Source organism: Salmo salar, chromosome 29 (genome assembly GCF_965601325.2).
Source record: "Salmo salar chromosome 29, fSalSal1, whole genome shotgun sequence".
In the NCBI taxonomy this organism is placed as follows: domain Eukaryota; kingdom Metazoa; phylum Chordata; class Actinopteri; order Salmoniformes; family Salmonidae; genus Salmo; species Salmo salar.
In genome coordinates, this window is record NC_138319.1 from 21,350,268 (window position 1) to 21,372,998 (window position 22,731).

The 22,731-nt window shown below is 43.5% G+C and overlaps 1 protein-coding gene across 1 annotated transcript in view; it reads left to right on the plus strand.

Moving 5' to 3' along the window:
- The first annotated feature begins 198 nt into the window (after positions 1-198).
- bmp6 (bone morphogenetic protein 6) overlaps positions 199-22,731 on the plus strand; it is a 35,901-nt gene continuing 13,368 nt past the window's right edge. The window contains exons 1-4 of the mRNA XM_014181053.3: positions 199-1,094; positions 18,392-18,584; positions 21,507-21,655; positions 21,997-22,194. Of these exons, the coding sequence (XP_014036528.1) occupies positions 689-1,094; positions 18,392-18,584; positions 21,507-21,655; positions 21,997-22,194 (946 nt within the window). The 5' untranslated portion in view covers positions 199-688. The remainder of the gene's footprint in view (positions 1,095-18,391; positions 18,585-21,506; positions 21,656-21,996; positions 22,195-22,731) is intronic.

The following is a 22,731-nucleotide window of genomic DNA, read 5'->3' on the forward strand; positions in this document are numbered from 1 at the left end:
AAGTTTTACTTTTGGTGCGAGGGTTATTGCTGAGAAATGGTCATAAATATGAATTAAAGTATTTTTAATTTCTCATGCGTATGAAAAGACGTACAGCTTTTGATTGGCACTTTCTACATGTAAATCAAATGTCATCAGCCCCACCTATCCTCTGTGCGCACTAACTGGGCGGGTACAGTGGCTACACGCGCTTTACTACCTGCTAATGCCCGTTACTCAGAACTCAGACACTGCAGATACACATTCAACCGGTGGAATTGAGGAAACTTCAAGTTAAGGGGTTATTTCTTCTACGCAACTTTGGGAAATAGTGTATTTAAGAGTTAAATACATACACTAGAGTACAATGGTTTCTTTCAGAGTTATATTTTTACCAGATAACATGTCGAGGAACTTTTCATTTTGACTGGGTCTGACTTGGACTTACCGAAGCGTTTAGAAGTTGTTTTACATGCTGCCTTTGACGCAGAAAGCCGAGCTGTGGACTTGGAGACTTTTCAGAAATTATGAAGACCAATTTTACGAACATTTTTTGTTGGATAATATTGCATAATGCGTGAATGATTCTCGATTTATTTCAAAGTAGCTACTTTAGCTTTCAGTGAGAACAAGGAGCCAATTTGAAGAATAACTATAAACTTATTGAAACCGTACGTCAGAGACACACTGACTACAAACTGGACATACAATGACAAGCTGTTGGTTTGCCTTTGTGGGTTTGTGGTGGAGCGCTTATTGCATGTTCCTTATTGCAGGTAGCAATTATTTATTCGATGGGAACAACGAGGTGCACCCAAGTTTCATTCACCGGCGGTTGCGGACTCACGAAAAGAGAGAGATGCAGAAAGAGATCCTCTCCATCCTTGGACTTCCACACAGACCCAGACCGCATCTGTCACATGGAAAGTACAACTCCGCTCCGCTCTTCATGCTGGATCTTTACAATACGATATCCAGCGAGGAGAAAAACGAAGTGGAGGGCATGTTGGAACAGTACCAGTCCATGTACACCACCCAAGGTCCCCCTTTGGCAACATATCAGGAGAATGCCTTCCTAAATGACGCCGACATGGTGATGAGCTTTGTAAATTTAGGTAAGTTATTAAATTATTATATCATTACAAATGTAATGTATTCAACTGTAGTCATTTAGCTAATTTGGAGTTTAAAAATGGGCAAATAAAGTCATAGTTTATACGTCCTTAATATCAATCTCAATCCAAATGCAAATTGGAGACGTAGCCTACACTCGTGCGCAAAAAGCAGTATCGTGAAGTTAATTCTACAGAGGCTGAAAAAATAGAGACCAGAAGTGTTCCTCTGCAGCCTACGTGTGAATTGTTGTTCACAGGTGTTCGATCCAGTGCCAACAATATTCAAATGAGCCTGTATTGGGCCGTGGATGCCTGCAATATTGCGCGTGCTTCCACCAACCACAGGGACAGATCTCTAAACTCTTCCCAGTCCTCATCAGTGGTAAACGAGAGCTCGATAAAAATAACACGTTATATATACTGTGTTGAAATATCAGAAGTTCTCTTAATTGTAACATTTACATTTGAGTTATTTAGCAGACGCTCTTATCCAGAGCGACTTGCAGGAGTAATTAGGGTTAAGTGCCTTACTCAAGGGCACACCGACAGATGTTTCATCTAGTCGGCTCGGGGGATTTGAGCCAGCGACCTTTCGGTTACTTGCCCAACGCTTTTAATCTCTAGGCTTCCGAACTTTGTTTGTCTATGGACTTCACGCACGATGATCATTTACGCACAGAGATACATTGGTTAATTTAGTCCAAATGCTGATTCCGCAATGTTTTGCAATCGGTTCAATGATTTAAATCTGATGGAGGAAAATTAAAAACGTATCCACACCAAACTAAATACAAAAAACAACAACCAGCACGCTGGTATTTGTGTAAACCTATTCTTGGCATTGACCATATAAATTGCTGTTTAATATGTGAACTGTGTTGCATTGTTTGTGTTGCTTCGTTGAATTTCTTTAATTAGACCCTGGACGATAAAGAGATACTTTCATCATAAACAGTTCAACATAAAAGCCCACGGTCTCTCCTTCCATTAGCCGCGCGAGTGTTTACAGAGCTCGTCTAAACAGACTGCGTGAAGATAAACAGAGGCGCTGGCAGACTCCGGTCAACGCTGCTAAACTTGATGGATGCCATTCTTTGCATATTGTCATTATTGAGTCTGAGAATACTACGGAAGTGTCCGAACCAAGAGGGATTTAAAAAAAAGTCTGTGGCACTTCTCAGTTAAAAAATTTAAAAAAACTCAAACCTAACCACACAATTCCACAAGTGATTATCATGAGATGCAATTCAAAGTAACAAACTAAGCAGCAAAAGCTTCCTTTTTTTAATCGTCCTCTGGAGTGTTCAATGGTGAAGTTGCATCATGTAGTGATGAAAACCAGATATTGCAGGGTGTTTTTTCTCTCTCAAGTAACTCAGTGACTCTATTGGCCGCTGTTGGAGTGTGGTGAGTGGTTTCCAGTCCCTGTTAGTTTGGGTTTTTGCTGCTGTTGCACATCTGCTTATGCACTTAAATTAATAATCTCCCATACATCAGTTCACAATTCCCTCAAATTCATTGTACCCAGGGATTAAATTGCCATCCCAATAGAACAGAGTACTGCTACTTAGTTACTGCCTTGGAGAAGATGGCTTCCTCCTCCAATGTGATTGTAATTAATGCTAGACAGGCCAAGGTGCTCCATCTGCTTTGCGAATAAAGCATTGCATGACTACTGTGTGTCATCGGATTAGCTTTTAATGTGCTTTCCTCTATATTTTACTGTTTCCTGACGGATGGCCCGAGAAACAGACCACTGGATGTTGCTTATTGTCTGGGTGGTCTCGTTTCTTTCAAGTCTGCCTTCAGTCTGTGTATCGTATAGGGACAACCGTCGGATCTGATCGGTGTTGGAGAATATGGTGATTGACCTTTTACGTTTGCATTGTTGGTCTCAATTGATCCACTGCACACCCAGCTCTACTAATAGAGGCCTCCTTTTGGGCATTCCCATGGGGGATCATGGATTTAGGAGTCCCTTAACACTACGATGCTACAGCATCTGTCTGATGTGTGGCCAGTGTGAAGCAGACGTTCTGTTCCTCGTCAATGACTCATGTTTAGGTCTTGTTTAGTCATCCGCTCGTTGAGAATACCGCTCATGCCAACGACCCATATTGACTCATCACAAGTAAGAGGAAAGAACTTAAATTAGGTTAACAGAAACATCCCTTCCTTTCCGTCCCACTCATTCCCTAAAAATAGTGTGTTGATCATCGTCATCACTCTGTTTGCCTGGTGGGTACCCTTCCCTGGTGCTGGCATGGTGCAGTTACACAGTGTTACACTATGTACAGTATGAGTCATAGTCTATCGTTCGTACCACAAGTCCAGACTTGTCTTAATGCACCGCTGTGTAGTAGCCACGGTCAGCCGGTCAGTAGCAGCTCTAGTCAGCCTGATGATGATTTTGAAAATGATGGCTTTAGTCCTGTGAGAAAGGACTTTCCCTTGGAGTGAGCTGTCATTCTGTCTTCTGGGAAAGTGACTGATTCACATATTCTGTGAAACGCTGTTTTCCAAACCAGAGTTTCCCAAACTCGGTCCTGGGGCACTCCCTGGGTGCACGTTTTGTTTTTTGTCCTAGCACTACACAGCTAATTCAAATAACCAACTTATCATCAAGCTTTGATTATTTGAATCAGCTGTGTCGTGCTAGGGCAAAAACCAAAACATGCAGGGGGGGGTCATTTTCTGACCAGAAGAAGAGATAACATGGTCTAAAAACAGTCAATTCGCTTTTTCATGTAGGACATGGCCGCTGTGTCAAAATAGTCTTCAGCCAATGTACAGAAATGTCCAATAAGAGTTGGTTTAGTTTGTGTGCTGCTTGAACGGGAACTTCAAATGTTGTTCTCATGTCAATTTCACTTATTTCTGATGGATTCACTTTGCCTCACAGACAGGTGAAGGTCTTCCCGAGCTTTGCTTAGCATGAGATAACTACCAAAAACTCCCATCTCTCGTTTCTCCTCATAACGCTCTATATTTGTCTATGAGATCCTCTAAAGGGGGACTTCCAGTAAGTAAGAGCAAAATCCAGGAAAATCCATCCCTGTTTGTAGGAGTTGTCTTGTTTGGAACTTAATTTTCCACCTGCCGTGACCAGGCAGCTGTTGTTTTTTTTAGCCGCCCTCCTTCCGTGGTTTTCATGATTCACGGATGAGCCGGTCCTCACCCTCCTTAACCCGGCGTACGTTCATCCCCCTCTCCACACCCCATTGCACTGCAATGGAGGATCTGTCAGTGCCCCTCTTAACTAAGTCAATAGCCACCCGCGTCGGGTGTTAACGCACCACCAGCCTGCCTCCCACACTTGAAAGGTGACCTGGGAGACAGGGTTTTCTAGGGGGGGTTTCAGGAGATTACCCGGGTCTAGACAATACCAGGCTTACTCTCGCAATCCCAGCCTTTTAAAATGTGTGTTTCCTGTCTTACGATGCCTGGGTGCATTTCTGAGCAGCTCAATCTCAGGTAAGCTGTGTTCTTTTTGCACCAGAACGTGTCCCAAAGCTCCGGCGTGATGAAATAATTAATTGGGAATGATCAAAGAGTTAATTGTTTGATACGAGGGCGGCTTTGGCCAATACCCTTGAAAGCCTCTAAAAAAACTTCCTGTAGACCCCTTAAACAAAATCAACTGCTTTGTGTTCAGTGTTTTAGGAGTAAATGAAGTGACGCATTGGAGATATGTTGTCGTGGAATAAAATACGGTATCTAGGCCATGAAGTTTAGGGAAAATAAGAGATACAATTAAATAAACGTCAAAAAGGATGGAGTTATGATTTAACACCTAGCTCTGTAATACACATTCCATACTGTCTAGAAAAGCTACAACAACCAGACTCGGGAGACGTTTCCTCTATCAAACTGTTTGTTTCTATGAAGCGGCTGTATGTTTTGCCAAAGAGCCTCATGTCCAATACAGTCCAAACAGCGGAAAAGGAAGCTCTTTAAATGCGGTAACTCAATATGCGGAATCGTTTGTGTATCTTGGGCACTTCATTGGAACTTTATTGGTCCCATGTTAAGAGTGGAAGCATCATATGTTTGATACGTAAAACTTATGAAAGCCAAAATAATGTTAATGGTTTGTTTATGGTTACATTTATCCCCTTGTTTTAACTTTAAGTTCAGCCCCTTAAAAGGCTACTTTCTGTCCCTCAGTAGGCCTATGTGCAGGAAATGCCTTAGAGAACACTTTGAATCTTAAACATACACACACACATACATACACACACATACATACATACATACATACATACATACATACATACATACATACATACATACACTCACGCAACCACACACCAGAGATGAGATGACTCCAAGGTCGAAAGATAACACTTTTTAAGAAGGCATTCCGTTTACATTTGAAGAAGTTTCTGTCACACCCTACTCTTAAAAAACCTGATGGTATCGCTCCCTCTCACACCATTACTCTCTAACTTGACAAGATGGCTGTCACGATTGGTCTTTATACGTGTTAAGAATGCCATGTTCCATACTTTCTTTTTTCAAAGTCCCGCACTGAAAGTTCCACAGACATTCCTATTCCCGGTGGGACAGTGTGGGACGGGAGCGGGAGGAGATAAGAGCGTGATACACGGTACACGCCGGCAGTTAACCATCTGTCAAGGAGTGCAGATGACTGCGACGGAACATCTGATTACGGGCCACTCTTCTCCCATTTATCACGTCGTGTGCTGGCATGCAGGAATGTTTGCTCTGCTATATCTCGAGGACAGACCCAAATCTCCCTTACTGCTCATTTTTGCAACTTCTGCAGTGGTGTCAGAGGCCAAGAAGAGAGTGGAGTACAGTCGGCCTGTTTCTGCTATGACCTCTGACCTTCTGACTCCCTGCTGGTTCTTTTAGAGAGGGCTTTAGTGAGGAGATAATTAACCTGGTGTGTGTGTGTGTGTGTGTGTGTGTGAGTGAGAGACGTTGCTTCCAGTTTGCTGAATGAACTATTTTCGATACACGTTTGGTGATACATTCCCTTTTCACCTGCTCTCTAAGCAAAGGCCGTTGATGGGAGCGTGAAAACAGCATCGCCCCTCTTTCAGGCCCTCTTAGGCCTTTACTACCTCCCCTGCTGAGGAGTTATTGACGCCTGGGTGGCGTTAGCGCTTCCTGAATCAACACAGCACTGATATGTTGATGCGTAGCAGCTGTGAAATACACACACACACACGAATGCCCTCCCGCTATCCTGGCCAGTAGCGTACAGATATGTACAAACACATCCGTAGAAGCAGGTACGTATGCCTGCACACAGACATAGACACGCACACTCGCCTTAGGTGTATTCTCATCAATCTCCTTTGTTGCTTGCTTTTCAAGCTTGACATGCTGCAGACAGCAGAAGAGATGCGACTGATATCATTGATATCAAATTGATTCAGGGAGGTATCGAAATTGCATTTGTGTTATTCTGTAAATCACACACACGGACGTTAGGATGATAGGTTATGGTGGATATTGGTTACTCTGTGAGATGCAATTCCAGGCAGCTATCCGAATGATCAGGACTTCATAAAATGTGCTTAACAATTAACACGGTCAACGGAGGCGGCCACTAAAGAAGAGATGTATGTGTGTAAACGTCATGTCTAACTAATGACAGACTGCCTGTCACATTCCAACATGGAGCTTTGTTCTGTCCAATACAGAAAAGAGCAGGATTTATCTCCAGCCAACAAAAGGCAAAGGAGGGCATACCCAGATGTGGCACAAAGACAGAGACATGGATACAAAGAGCTGAGAGGGACAGGCCACTGGGGCCATGGGTGATTTAAGTGTTTCTGTGGCCTGGAAGGGTCAAGAGGAAGGAGAGGGGGCAGGACACTCAATGGAAGACGTCCGCGGGTGGAGATAGGACAGGGTTGACCATTGCTACCCATCCGTGTTCAGTGTTCCCAGCCCGGTCCGAGCTCTAAAGAGGACGTGCCTGAAACAACAACAGAGGGAGAATCAGGGCCTCCCCGTGCTCCGAACACTCCAACCTCCACAAGCAGCCCCTCTATTTCAAACGGGCCGCCGCTGACAAATTTATGAGGGCCAGACGAGCCGAGGGGCTGGCTTTCCAAACACGATACAGGCACAAAAACAAAGCGAGATGGGAGCTCCCTGAGCTGAGGGGAGGGATGGAGATCATAGCCACACTCCCACTGGCACATTCCACTAGTCAGGTCACTGTCTAGGCTGCTTTCAGACTGTTTACCCGCCCTCGGACCCAAAACACCCTGTATTGTTCAATGTTCACACCCCTGTCCTGTAGCTTGGGGAGGTATGTATCCTAAATCCTGGCTGCTAATGAATAGAATAGAAAACGTGTGAGCTGAGTTTCTCAGCGGGGCTCGCCTGCTGTCCCGTCTCTGTCTGACTTGTCAGGTCTGGAGGGTTGGAACTTGGAACTTTTAATTTAAGGGAGCACTTAAGTGTTTTTGGGGGGACCCTCCATTTTGGAGTGCGTTTTTAAATCATATGGCCAGTATTAAAGCAGGGTAAGGAATTCCCCCCTGTCGGTTGGTCTCCATGGTTATGTCTGTGTCATGTTTCGCTCTGTTGATTAGTAGAGAAGGAGTGTTGAGCCTTTTTACATGGCCACAGCACCTTCATTTGGTATTACATGTCCAGATGGCTGGTGAATTGCTTGAGAACCCCATAGAATATTTTCTTGTAATGTTGACTACCATGCTGACATTTTTACTGACAGACCTGTGCAGGTACTTATCGTAGTACTTATCCTAGATTCTGTTCAGGCCTTAGTACGGTCTCCGGCACTGACCACGTCGCTGTGTTTAATTTGTGTATCTTACATAAAAAAACAACACAGGGAAACAATGGAGCTGCTCTGATTTATCAGCGGATCATGTGCTCTTGTTTTGAGCCACTGAATGGCATTGTGGTCTACTCAGAGTTTCCAATGGGAATAGCATTGAGCCTCATACCAGTCAGGGAGAGAGGGAAAGGAGGTGTAGAGAGAGGGAGGGAGGGGGGGATAGAGAGAGAGAGACCCTGGCCTTCTAACTTGCGGCTGTGGAATGCAAGCCACCAATATTTTGACTTCTCCTTTGGAAACAGCTGCGTTTCCTTTTTCAAAGATATTTTTTCCTTATTTATCGGATCCCTCAGGAGAAATCCATCTCGTCCGTCTGACACAAGCTTCCTCCTCTAAATCGGAGTGCAGAGGCCCGCCGAGCGCTCAGACACACACCTGCTACAACAGACACCAGATCACTATAGCAGGTCTCCCAACCCGGTCCCGCTGCCCCCTCACACACACACACAGATGTGTACGCATATAGTACACACGCATGCATGTATGTGCATACACACGCATGTGTGCAGACGTATACGCACACACACTCCCTAGGGACCAGCTCTCAAATGGCATTCCACAAAGCCTGAAAGGCCAATAAAAGAGGACCTTGACAATAATAATCACAGACTTGGCAGAGTATGAAAAAAGAACGCTGGTGAAAATTACAAGTGTACATATTTGGGGGAGAAGTACATAAAAAAAACAACGGAGTACATCTCTGTTTATATTTAGTTTGTACTAATGGAAGCCAAACTGAGAAGTAGCAAGGGAGCCATTTTTTTATAGAGGGTCAGTAGTTTGGCCCATTGGAAAGAAGTAGCCTTCGTCGTCAGTAGCCTATAAATTTCAGGGGAAATTGACCGAAACATCAAGGACAGAGAATCCTACATTAGTGGAAGAAATGAGATCAGAGGCTTTTTAAAGATCTCCAAATCGGATGGCCATTGATTCTCCGATAAAGTTGGACATTGATGGTATCGTTTTAGCTGACGATTATTATGAGTCTCAAATGTATTTGGCGTAGCTTCAGAGAGCAGATATGCATTGGGCTAAGTGAAAGGCAGTTTGGGACACCCCTCTGGCCCACACAGATGGTTTGTCCCTGTATCCTATGGCTACCAAGGGACAGTGAACTCTAAGGACAGGATAAGAGCCATGTAAACACTTCTATGTGTATACTATGCATGTCTGTAATATGTATTGCAATATGTTGGATAATAGTGATGCTGACCTCAGTATTGTCGCTCTCGCATTTGTGTACAACCACCAGCCAAGAACCTTATATCGCTCTCACTTTGTTTACCAATGTTTGGTTGGGTTTATTTTCTTGTTTGTGTGTGAGTGAAAGCATCCAGCGGTTTTTCCCGGCCTCTGTCCTGGGATGTCAGGGAGGAGACACATGCAGGATGGTATGAGAAGATCCCGTTCTGTGAGACTGCCAATGCAGAGCAGTAGACTATACTGTAGTTTGTCCTAACACTGTTATATCAGCTATACCTTAGCTGTACTTTTGATGCTTTCATTCATGTCTCCATAAGTCAAAAAGTGGAAAGGAATGTGTGTTTATTTTCCAGACCATTGCCACGATTTTTATGGAATTTCCTTCTCAATTAGAGAAAAGATGTTACCCTATTTGTTGACAGGTCATTGGCTCACATTGGGTAGCGAATTAGAATGGCTGCTTTTACAAGGCCTGTTGAAAAAAAAAAAAACCCACTGCTAACCATTAATGTCAATGAGCCTGCTCTGTACACCTGAGGCCTTTAGCGTTCACACACACACGAACACACACACACAGAATCATTTCCTCTCAGCAGTGTACAGTAGTTATGTCCTGAGAGCTGTGGAAGAAATGGGAATGAAATCTCCCAATGACACACAGGTATGAGGGGGATGACTGCTACCATTCAGCAGTCTGCCGATTGGGGCTCCTGATAGTCTCTTTTGGTTACATTCAAGGCCGTGGGCAGGCAGCACCCGGACATCTTTTAGCAGAGCCCCCGCAAAGCTGCAATTATCACAAATTACCCGTGCCTTCTGAGTACCCCGGGACTTTAAAACCTGAGATGTGCGTCCAGATGTCATTTTTTTCTGGGCATTCGTGTGGAATGCAGCGCTGACGGACTTGCCGGTGGAAAAATAGGCCCGGACAGTAGACGTTAGACGCTGCCTGTCAGGGGTTTGGATCGGACTCAGTATTCCTTTTTAAAGGATTATGATTACAGTCAGAATAGGATTCTAATGGGGACTGATGTCCCAATGTGGAATTCCTTCCTGAGTGATGTCATTACGTAACCTGGTGGGCTGATGTGCCAATAGCTGGCCAGTCTTAGCTTGAAGGCTCTTCTTCTAGTGCAGATGGTGTAGGACGTTCTTTGCAAAGGATGGTCTCCTTGCCTCATTTCCTCGCCATGGTGGAGTGGTCTGCCCATGTTCACATTTATGTACTCTGACATTGGGGCTGAGGTGTGTGGGGGCTGGGACTGTGTGAGTGTGTGTGTGCGTGCATATGTGGCTGTGCACGCGGGTACGGCTCCATCGTAAACCCCCGATCCCGCCAGTGACCCATGCCTGGGCCGGTGTCTCCTGGCGGGCAGGCTTTGATGCAGGCTCCGGTCAGAGTAGAGGATGAGAGATGGGGACAAGTGTTCAGGGACCCCCCCAAACCCCCACTCTCACCCCACACTTTGAACCCTATCTAGCTGCCTCCCAGCTGCCTTACAACAAACCCCATCAGGCCAGCAGGACGTGGAAACAAGTCCTGGTGGAAGTGGAGCGTGGCGGCCCCTCGGGGAGCGCCACAGGCAGCTCCTTAGGCAGATGGATACAACCACCAACTCCAAACAGTATCCTGCTGAGAGAATACTGCGAAAAGTCTAAACTTTTATAGAAGAAAGGATGTTTTTCCAAGAGATTAGTTTTTGCATGGCTCCTAATACCAACAAATAGAGTTTGAAGTTGAATGGAAGCCCAGGAGCTTTTATGTTTAGACTAGAGCAGACCTATTTTTTTTTTTACTCTGAGAAATGTATTTTTCTTTGGCTTTGTTTCGTTATGTGCTGCGGTTCTAGAAGAATTGGGCCCACCATGTGAAGCCCAGAGAGTTTCCCAAGAAACAGGAGTCAAACAAACCTTTAATTATGAACACTGGAGCAATTAGTGAAAGCAGGAAGGCATTGGGATGTGTGAGAGCCCCCCCTCAGGAGCCATCAAATCTGAGATGGAGGCAAGAGAGAATATAATTACATAAACACGATATGAATTCTTCACATGCCTTGGGCTGTGCTTCATTTTTATTGGTTTAATCATTGTAGGCGTCTTTAGAACATTTTTTTGCGTCTGGTCTGTCTGAAAGGGTGCAAAGAAGTCCTATTTAATTGAAGGGCTTGTGCGAATTTTTTTTTTTTTTATCTCGCTTTAGTTCACAGCTATGCAATGTGGGTATGGCAGCTCATTCCTGAATGAATGGCAAATTAGAGAGACTTAACGACAAAGTGGATTGTTGAGTAGATTTACAGTCTGAACTGTTGGCTGGATTCTAACCCAAGCTCTTGTTTTGGGTTGTGTGAAGTTCCAAGTTGTTTTCCATTGTGGCTAACAATAATGCATATTACATGCCTCAGGTCAAGGGTAGTTTATTCACAGTCGTAATTTGACAAACTATGTTCTCTGCACTCCAAGTCATGGATTTGTAATCAACATTCTACTTCTACGAAAACATGAGATATATAGTTTGCAGCTATAATTAGAAACTGGGTTTTAAAACAACATTATCCAAATGGATCCAAATCGCTTTATTCTCCATCAGAGTGGTGGTACCCCAAGAAAACCCCGCTCCCCTGCCGACTTGGGCAACCCTGACTGAACACTACTAAGAGAGCTCTCCCCTTAACCCTCATGTTGTCAAACCGTTACTCAGCAGAAACTAGTTGGTTTTGACACATTTGCACACACTGTATACAGATTTGTTTTGTTGTTCTATTGTGTTATTGACTGTACGTTTTGTTTATTCCATGTGTAACTTTGTGTTGTTGTTTTTGCCGCACTGCTTTGCTTTATCTTGGCCAGGTCGCAGTTGTAAATGAGAACTTGTTCTCAACTGGCCTACCTGGTTAAATAAAGATGAAATATAAATAAAATGAAAAAAAACACACAGACCTCCACAAAGTTGCTTTGAGCTTTCAGAGACCTGCTATCTGGGTCACACAGGTGCTGTTAAGATTTGGTGTTAACCACCATGTTTTGCTACAGCGCCCCCGTGGTTTGGGAGGGGGCAGTGGAGGTGTGTAACTACTAGCTAGCCAGTGCCCTGAGGAGCAGTGCTGTGGGGGAGACGGCATTTGTTTTTCTTTGCGGTTGCGGGCGGTTGAGGGAAAGGACTGGATGCGGCCAGAGGGATTAAATGGAAGGCGACTGCCGGGCTCCCTCCAGGGGATTGGATGGAAAACATTTAGAGTGAGAGACGCCGTTGACCACTGACCACAGAGCCACCCGCCCACCTCTCCCTCAACGCCAGTCTGGTCTTCTTAACACTGCAGACACTCTCTCCTCTGTCCTCTCAGCTCCCTCCCTCTCTTTTTCTCATTTTCTGTGGTTCCTTAACCTTTACTTTTCCTGCATTCAAAAACAGACCTCAATTAATTTAAGTTAATCTTCCTGATTTTGGTTTCTTTTCTTAGTTTCCTTCTCTTTCTCTCCCTCCCTCTCCTGGAGTTGCATGTCCCATTTAGTTTCCTCAGTCATTTCCTACTACTAGAGCGTCCATACTGTGTGGGGGCTAATGGCAATAGCACCAGGACACTGAAGCCACATGTTGCGCAGGTGGAAACGAGAGAACAGACAGCAATAATACCTTTCCAAGACCCCCCTTCTTCTTCTCTGTCCCTTTCTGTGTCTCTCCCTCTCTCTCCCTCGGTCGTATCGCCCACCAGGTGGTGAATCATCAGAGACATTCCATTCTCACGTCTGCAGCATACTTTCACAGGTCACCACTGTCTCTAGGGCTGCTCAGTGTACTTTCCAACTGTATGTATGTGTGTGTGTGTGTGCGTGGTGGTGTGTGTTTGTATGTGCACACTAAAGACCTCAGGTGTCCAGTGTAGCAGGATCATTGACATTTATAGTCAGTTGCGATTTTTTTTAATCAACGGTCCTTTGTAAGTGCAGTAGTTTGTTTATGTGTGTCTGTGTTGGGGTGTGTGTGTGTGTGTGTGTGTGTGTGCATACACTCGCACTGGCTTTGTGACCACATTCTGTGGTTGTGCTACAGCATGTGACCATGGTCTCTGTGCTGGAGGTCTGCATCTGGTCAGTCCACCCTAACTCTCCCATATTGACCCTACACATGTTACTGTATTTCCATCACCTACTGTTAGCAAGACGTTGCTAATGCTCTCTTAATGCTACATCTTCTGGAATACTCTTAGGAGAAGCAACTCAAATGTCCCCTTCATGCCTTCTCCCTCTAGAGCTCAGGTCAGTTTAAACAAGATGGAAGTGCTCAACGGACCATCAATTGCATTTCAAGCCTCCATCTTAAACCCATGGGTGCTAAGTGAGATTTGGAATACCCTGACCTCTCCCCTTGAAAGAGCTGTCACTAGTGTAAACCTCAGGCTGACCTCTGAGCTGCAATTCTCACTGCAACTTGTGTGTGCGTGCCCGTGCGTGCGAGATAATGAACCATTCACTGTCAAGAGGCGTCAGAGGCCACGTCAACATTAGGGCTGCTGATGTGAATAAGATCTTGTTGGTTTCCTGTGTGTGTAAAGGTGTCAGCATACTTCCCATCCGAAACAGTTCATGCATAAATTATGACGACATTTTGTGACGTTTTTGTTTCTCGAGGCAAGCCGAAATTCGGTAGCCGAAAGTCTATGCCCCTCCGAAGATAAATATTCTTCAAATAATTGTTTGTTGTCATTCAACGAGAGAGTAATTGTTTTTATACAACAACCCCAAAAATTACTTGAGAAATACTGCACCAAACAACTTATTATTATTATTTAAAAATAAAATTGGGGTGGTAGATCAGCTTTAATATTGCAGATAGATTGTAGCTTCCATCAATGTAATTTTCTGCCTCATTTCCAATCCCCCCCCCCAAAAAAAATTGAAAATATATTTATATACAGTACCAGTCAAAAGTTTGGACACAGCTACTCATTCCAGGGTTTTTCTTTATTTTTACTATTTTCTACATACCCCAAATTGGAGTAAACTAATGAACAACAAAAGTTAGACTTCTAGTTTCTCTTCGCAGCGAAATCTGCAGAGCTGGGAAGGTTGTATCACTCACATATATAACATTCTCTTGGTTGTTACAATTTTGTATAATAATTTAAATGGAAAAATTTGAAGTTTTGAATCCGGCATCGTTTTGCATATCAGTTCATAAACCATGTGCCATGGAATCGGTACATCGAAAATCTCTTCCCAACTATTTTGCAATATACATGGCACAGCTGTACATTTTTTGGTCATTAAATGAAACTGGTATATTTTGGACTTTAATGCAGGACCGACAGACAAGTTCCTTACTTTTTTCGCCTTCCACTTGCCTCTTCCATTTTTGTGGCAATGCTGCAATTAGTTGTTTGTAATTTTGGGTAGAGCAGACATTTCCATTTATTTTTATTAGCTGCATGTGTGACAACTCCACCAGTCCTATTTATTATATAATTTACAAAGATTATATATATTTTCTAATGTCTTTTTTTATCAATTAGTATATTTGAGTTTAACCACAATATTTGTTGCATTATTTGTTCTGTCTTTTCTGATGGATTAAACTAAAATTGCAACCGACTTTCTATGGCTTGTTTTAAAAATAATGATATTTTGGAGACAATTTCGTTTTCAAATAACCGAAAGTGAGAGGTTGTAATCTGAATTAAAAAAAAGGGCCATTCTTGAACATGGGGTGAGACATTCTTACTAATTTGCTAGAGAAACAGGATTTAAGTATAACTTTTGGATGACTGATACCTTTAGTGAGAGGTCTAATGCTTTAATATTTAATTTGAATTCATGTTCATTATATAAATAGGCCCGTTTTATTTTGTCCAGTTTGCCATTCCAAAAAAAAGGAAATATTTTTGCTCATAATTGAAAAAACAGGTCGCTAGGTGTAGGCAAGACCATACGAAAATAGCTTCACTGGGATATGGCTAGATCAGGGTGATTTTTCCACAAATAGACAGGTATTTTCCTTTCCATGGTAGCAAGATCTGATCTATTTTTGCTAACTTTCTATAAAAATGTATTGAAATGAGATTCTTTCTTTCTTTCGGGATATGTATACCGATTATGTCCACATCCCCGTCAGACAATTTTATTCATAAACTACACAGTAATGTAAAAGTTGTATTTTTGTGTGATCCAATACTTAATATAGTTCACTTATCATAATTTGGTTTTAATCCAGAGAGGTTAGAAAAAGTATCTAGATCCTCTGAGGCTGTGGAGGGATCCAAATTGCGGATTTAAAATGACACCTTTGTTTTTAAGCACTGTATTTCTAACCCCTTAATATTATTGTTGAATCTGATTTTAACAGCTAACATTTCGATGGCAATAATAAATAGATATGCCAATAGTGGAGAACCTTGTTTTACTCCTCTTGACAGTTTAATACTTTCTGAGAGGTAGCCATTATTTACTATTTTACACATAGGGTTACTATACATAACTTTAACCCATTTTAAACCCAAGAGATTCTCCAAAATTGAAATATCCCAGGCATATATAAACTCCAGTCATACTCTATCAAGTTCGCTTTATTTTTTTATAATATATTACACTTGATCTTTCTTGAATAAGTGCCATTTCTTTTTGTTTTTCTTCCAACTTTCTCTGAGCCTCTATTGTACAGTTTTTATTCCTGTCTGTTCTGTTAGTCTTTCAATTTCCTTTGTTAATATGGACTCTTTTGATTTAAATTGTTTTTGTTTTAGACATGAGTACTGAATTGCATGGCCTCTAAAGCCACATTTAAAAGTGTCCCGTACAATAAGGGGATCTGCTGTACCTATATTATGTCAGAAAAGTCAGTTATAAATTCTTCTGTCCTAGTTATAAACAAGTTGTCATCCAATAGGCTTTTATTCAATTTCCAATATCTTCGCCCACGTGGAAATTCTGTAAGAGTAATATATATGCCAATTATGTGATGGTCCAAATGTATTCTGAGCCCTATCAACACTTTTTAAAACTTTTGGTACCAGAAAGAATGACATAAAAATTCATCAAGACGACTAGCTTGATTAAGCCTCCATATATCCACTAGTTCCAATATATCCATGAAATTTGTGTTAGATGTAACCAAACATCTTAGTTAGACATAAAATTGCGCGACTAAGACCTTCCTCGGCAAAAACGTCACAATTAATGACATATTTCTTGAGTTATCTTAGATGAATTCTGACTATTTTGAAGAAGTGGCTATGGCGTCTCAAGCTGAACAAACAGTACTATTGATGCTTTTTTTCATGTTTTTCAAGCTACGTTCTTTTAAGGGTGTATGCGAGCACACTCCTTCGGTTCGCTTAGCTGAGTTTGGCTAGGCGCCAGCGGAAGGCTTAAGTGGGGTCCTGGCCTTGTGAGTCCTGGCTGGCTGCAGATGAGACCTGAGGTGAAGTGAGGCGCGTCTTCCTCCACGTCCTCGCGCTCCCTCATCTTCCATGGTGTGCTCTGGGACGTGTGTGTGTGCGAGAGGTTGAGCTCCGGTAGATTCTGAAGGCGATTGTGTAGGGGTGTGCTAGTCTCTAAGGGGGTAAGCTCTGGTAAACCCCTAAAGCAGTGAGTATCTCTCTGTGTCTCTCAGGATCTCTAGAGGGCTGCTCGTCATTGAGCTTTACTGCTGTCTTACAAGGGGCGGACTAGCCAAGGTTAGTCAGTCAATTGAAGCCGCAGTGGTTGGATGGGAACAGGGGTCCCACAGCATACTGTCCCCTATTCTCTGTGAGACCCTCCAAAGTGTCTCTCCTCCCTAATTGGGAACACATATGCCAAGATGTACTATGCGGTACGAGGGTACCCTTGACCCCTGTTTGAAGAGGGGAGATGGGGGGGGGGGGGGGGTTGACTCCCTAATGTCTCTAGGAGAGAAGCTACTGTCCCAAAAGAAAGTATTTTCATGTAGCCTCCATACTGAAGTACTGAACCTCCATATAGACCTCCCTTGGCCCTCCCCCTCTCTCCACGTCCCTGCTCTACCATTTCATTTACTCCTCAGATTTGTTGGGGAGGGCTGGCGTGGCGGAAGTGTGGGCTCTGTGTCTGCACCTCACAAGGGAACGCCGCATGGAAATCCAATCAGAACGGGAGAGCGGGACAGGACACTCCATCCCGACTGGACTTGTACTTATGTGGCGGGAAACACACAGGCAGTGGAGCCAGTCCTGGGAACTACAGGGGTGATTGTGTGTCTGTGTGTGTGTGAGACTGAGCATGGTTAGTGGCACGAATGCCATCAGTGTGCAGGGGAGCTCACTGTGGTTCTTGCTTCTCTCTCTCCCTCCCTCTCTCTCTGTGTGCTATTGAACTGTGGGGAAGTCCCAGAGCGAAATGGGAACCAATTCCCTGGGGAACACATTATTATTGCAACGCATGTTGAAGTTGAAAGAGGGAAGCTCTGTTGGGAGGCAATAGTTGATTTTTGTCATTTGTAGCCTCTGAAGTGGTCATTGGAACACAGACTGAGTTTACAGCCCTGAAATCATGGGTTTTCACTTCAGACAATAACAGGGAATTTATTTTAGGAAGCAGTAAGCCACAGCCCTATTAGTCCATATGCATAAATCACATGTGATGCTTTGAAACCCTTTTATGGTGTACCTCACTGCTGTGTCTGTGAATGAGATACTGTATTGACCATTTAACTGCATAGGAATACATTGAACGCCTAAGTAACTAACTGCATTACAGTATAGCAGGCGGAAGTCCGTTTTTACGATTAAAAACATTTTTTACTATCCCTGTGTGGCCTCTTCATGTCAAGCCCTGTTTGTTATGCTAGCTGAGTTACATGTTAACATCCCACAGTCAGTAAATCCCCATAAAGCCAGGGGAATATTTTTTAAATCTAGAAAACTGGAACTGTATAGTTGGTCAGCTTTTCCTGTCGGGACATCATTTTTTTTTGTGTTTAGCCTCAATTGTTTAGACAACTCAAAGTAAGATATGTTTACATCCGCAGACTTTGCAATATGAAACCTAATACTATGCGTCTATGTAAATGAAGACTGTTAAGATTCATTTTACATTGTATACTAGTGGGTGTGGAGGGATACAAGATGCATCAAAAGTCGTCCTGCGTTCAGCTATCTCTCCAGTTCAGTTGAATTCCTAGGTTTGACTGTTGCATGTCTCGGCCAGGTCTAACCAATGATGTTGTGCCAATGATCTGATTTACAGTATGTGTGTGTGTGGCTCTAACTTGTGTCTCTGTCCTGTGTGTGTTTGATAGTGGAGGACGATAGAGAGCTGTCGCCACACAGACGGCACCACAAGGAGTTCAACTTCAACCTGTCCCAGATCCCAGAGGGAGAGGCTGTCACCGCCTCCGAGTTCCGCCTCTACAAGGAGTGTGTGAGCCGGACCTTCCGCAACGAGACCCTCCTGCTCAACGTCTACCAAGTGGTACAGGAGCACCCCAACAGGTAACACAGCCACACCGATACCCCCTGCATTCACTCACAGTCCAGGTTTTAGAATATGTCAATCTGGTGAGAATATGATCATATATTCAATCCCTTTTCACAGTCAAATAGCTTGGTGCTTGCTAGTGTTATATACATGGGTTTATATCAGGGTTATCTTGTTGTCAGTTGTACTGCAGCGATGAGATGTTATCACATATATTTGAGGTATAGTATTTGTAAGGGCTGCTGAGTCAAAATTCTCCATATAACACGGGCAGACCTCTATGGAATCCTCTCTCTAGTCCCCATCTGGTTGTGCTTCCAATTAGCTGTCTAACACTGGGATGACATGAACAATACAATACCAGACCCTAAGACTAAGTGAACACTGAGATATGATGTGAGACCATCCCATTCCCAACCTCCTGCTATGCCGTCCTCCTAGTCAGTCCTGAGCTTGTGCAGATGAGGGGGAAAGTATACTGTATGCAAAGGGAGGACTTAGCTACATGCACTTCTCCAGCCATTGATTACATGTTAGTGTAGCGTAGGCAGCGTCCTCTCCCCGCCTGGGAATTGATAGGGTGTTGGTGAATTTAGTCCAGGCTCCTCTCTCTGTCGCTGTGGGAGACAGACTTCCAGCTCTGGTTTTCTGCCATGTATTTTTTGTAGAATGAGGCATGACCACAACGCCTTACCGAAATAGCCTGACTTTAGTAGAGTCCAAAAAAGAGTAGCAAGGCCAAACATTTACATTGTGGCTGCTGGGAGAGACGTCCCACGCAGAGACAACGGCCAATGAGATAGCTGGAAGCTATATACTTTTTTTAAACAGTGACCAATGGGAGACGATGTAAGATTATGCAGTTGTTCATTGAGGCACTTTTCAAAAGCCACAAAAAGTTGCATAATATGTCCCAAAATGCTTTGTAAGATGGGCATCTGTTCTCTGTTTTCCTCCTCATGTATAGTGATGTAGTTGTATTATTACATTTGCCGTATACGTTTCTGGTCGTCTACAAGTCTACAAGTCCTCAATTCAATTACAGTTGTAAAGACAGTTGCTCTTTTTGCATTTTTGCTGGATTCTTTTTTTCCTCAAAGCGTTTCTATGTCTATCATGAGGTACTTGTTTGCCACATTCCTTTATCTTTACAATAGACGGTTTGTGCTCTGCTGCCGACATTTTTATCAAAATGTTTTGATATTTCAGAGATTAAAGGGGCCAATATCTCCAATTACTGTATTATTGTAGGACAAGGTTTTACCTTGAAGCGAATTATATAGTTTGGTTCGTGGGCTCTCCGAGAAACTCGCTTTGTGCTTGCAAATCCTCAATACTTGTGTGGCTTGCAAAACACATTTGCTGACAAACAGATTCATTTGCAAGTTGTTAAAGTCTTGGAAGTTATAATTGCTTTGATTATAGCTCCTAATCTTTAATAAGCAGATGGGTTAGTGAAACCTTGCAAGTAGGGCTAAACAGAGGTGCAACTGCATATCATTGCCAAAATACATTCTCTGAAGTTTCATAAAAGCCACAAGATAAGCAAAAAATATAAATCCTTACGTAAGGATTCATTTGCAACAGTAATGTCTCTGGTAGTTCTTCTTAAAGTCATGCAGGCGGTCTACAAACTCTGGGGTTTTCCGCTCCTCCTCCCTTGTTTACAGTTAAAAAGGCTTCTGTTATGACCCTCAGCAATAATGATAGGCTGTAGAATTATACTACAGTATTCACTTCATTGGGGTGGTTTGTTTGGCAGTACGCAAGGAATGCAAGGTCTTGCAGATAATGTGTTGATTGCAAAGAATGTGGCCTTAGTCAGTGCAAAAAATGGCAGGTTAACATGCATTGGTATGTGTTTGTTTCCTTACTAAATTCTCTCTCAACAACACCCAATATGTCATTACTCATTTAGCATGGTGTTCTTGAGAACTGTGACGTAATTATTTTGTTTACAAGTCTTGTCACCTGTCTAAAGCTGAATGTATATTAGAACAGTACAAGCCGTCTAAACAACAGGCCGATATGGTGCGTTTTTAACTGCATTCATTTGACAGGGCCAGTAAAGGAGATTTATTGGAACCAAAAAACACAAAACGTTGACATATGACCTTATTATTCCAGTTCATTTAAGCAGTCAATAAGAGGCTTTACAATAGGGCTTTGGTACCACGCCCCCTGCGGCTCCCAGATGGACCCCCTGCCAGTCCACAGGTTTTAAAATGGCTGCCTCGATCAGAATGAGTCAGCACTGACCCTCCGGACCCACGCTGTGCCAAACGTGTGAACTACCTGAGGGGGGCATTGGGAACTGCCTCGTATGGAAGCCCTCAGGAACACTCTCATTAACGAGCAATAACGAGGGGCTGCCGATGCATGACTGCAGGGGCATTCCCGGAACACCTGAGAGTTTGTGGGGCTTTGATGTGTGGCCTGGGGAACGCCCGGCGGCCTTGCGCTGTGTCTTTACAGTAATGGGGATGGGACAGACCTCTTTTCTCTCCTTCTTCTTCTCTCTCTCTTTCATTGGGTTGTTGTTGTCTTTTGCACCTGAGACCTAGCTACAGTTATACAGTGGGGCAGGGGAGTGGTGGTGGGGTGATGTTACGAAGTAGAGGAGTGTTACACAATATAAAACAAAAATGTCCTATGTGGCTCAGTTGGTAGAACATGCACACAATACTCTAAGTCGCTTTGGATAATATAATATTATATATTATCACAAAGTCAAGTCAAGTGTCCCATAGACTCTTGATGTGCAGAAGTTAATGTCAATCGGAAGCATACCAAAAATGTATTTTACATATTTTATGATACAGTATCTATTATGGTAGTGTACCAGTCTTTGATGTACATTTGTATACTTCTCTGAAGATGGGAAGGCTGCTAGCTGCCCCTCAGTCATGGCTGCTTGTTGTGAACCGTGTCCCCAGGGAAGCAGACTTGTTCCTGCTGGAGTCTCGCAGGCTGTGGGCGGCCGAGGAGGGCTGGCTGGAGTTTGACATCACGGCCACCAGTAACCTGTGGGTGATGAGTCCCCACAACAACATGGGCCTCCAGATCGGAGTGGAGACCAGCAGTGGTGAGCACAATGCTAAATTAGAAACATATGCTAACGGCTAACATTGGAAACATACGCTAACAGCTAGCATTGGAAACATGCTAACTAACTCATGTAAACAGTAGTGGGCAATAATAGTGTTTTTTTTTTTTATGTGTCACAATGCTGAAATGAAAAGGTTGATATCTTTGCAAATCAAATACATTTATTTGACACAAAACATCCATTAAAGGAAAAATACAGACATTTGTCACAAATATATCAGTAGAGTGTATGATACTCTTCCAGGTAGACTACGCTCAGTAAACTGTAGCCCATTCAGTATGTCCAAGTGATTGATGGCTGGCCCCTCTGGAAAACAGGGCGGAGCATTAGCTCCAAGGAGGCAGGGCTAGTTGGGCGTGACGGAGCGCTGGAGAAGCAGCCCTTCATGGTGGCCTTCTTCAAAGTCAGCGAGGTGCACATCCGCACCGCCCGCTCCACCAACAAGAACCGCAACAAGAACCGCAACCGCCCCACACAGCCCCAGGAAGGAGGCTCCAGGGGCCCAAGCCCAGCAGGTGGGTCCATAGTTTGACTAACTCCCACTTAAACCCTCATACTATTGTGCCGAGTACCGACACACTGTACTGTGCTGGCATTGAATACATTTTTTCTACAATGTCCTTTCCAGCGGGGTTCCAGCAATTATGGTGGATGCGTTACCAGGCGAGTTCATTACAGCTCAGTAGTGTGAGAAATGGGTTTTACTTGTTCGCTCAATTCAGTATGTGGAAAGTTTCTTTCGATTTGTACATATTATTTCACTATTGGAACATCAATCATAAAGTCAGCTGGGGACTTTAACAAATCAAATATGAGGAAAATGCTATCAACACATTGCCTGTATTACTCGTGCTTCAAAAACATCATTGTTAATGTCCCTTCTGAGATGGATACAAGGCGCTCCCTCGTCCCCCTTCGGCAAATCAGATCACGACTCCATTCTGCACCTCCCTTCCCATAGGCAGTGACTCAAACAGCAAGCACCCGTGCTAAGGTCTATTCAATGCTGGTCTGACCAATAGGAATCCATGCTTCAAGATTGTTTTGTTCAC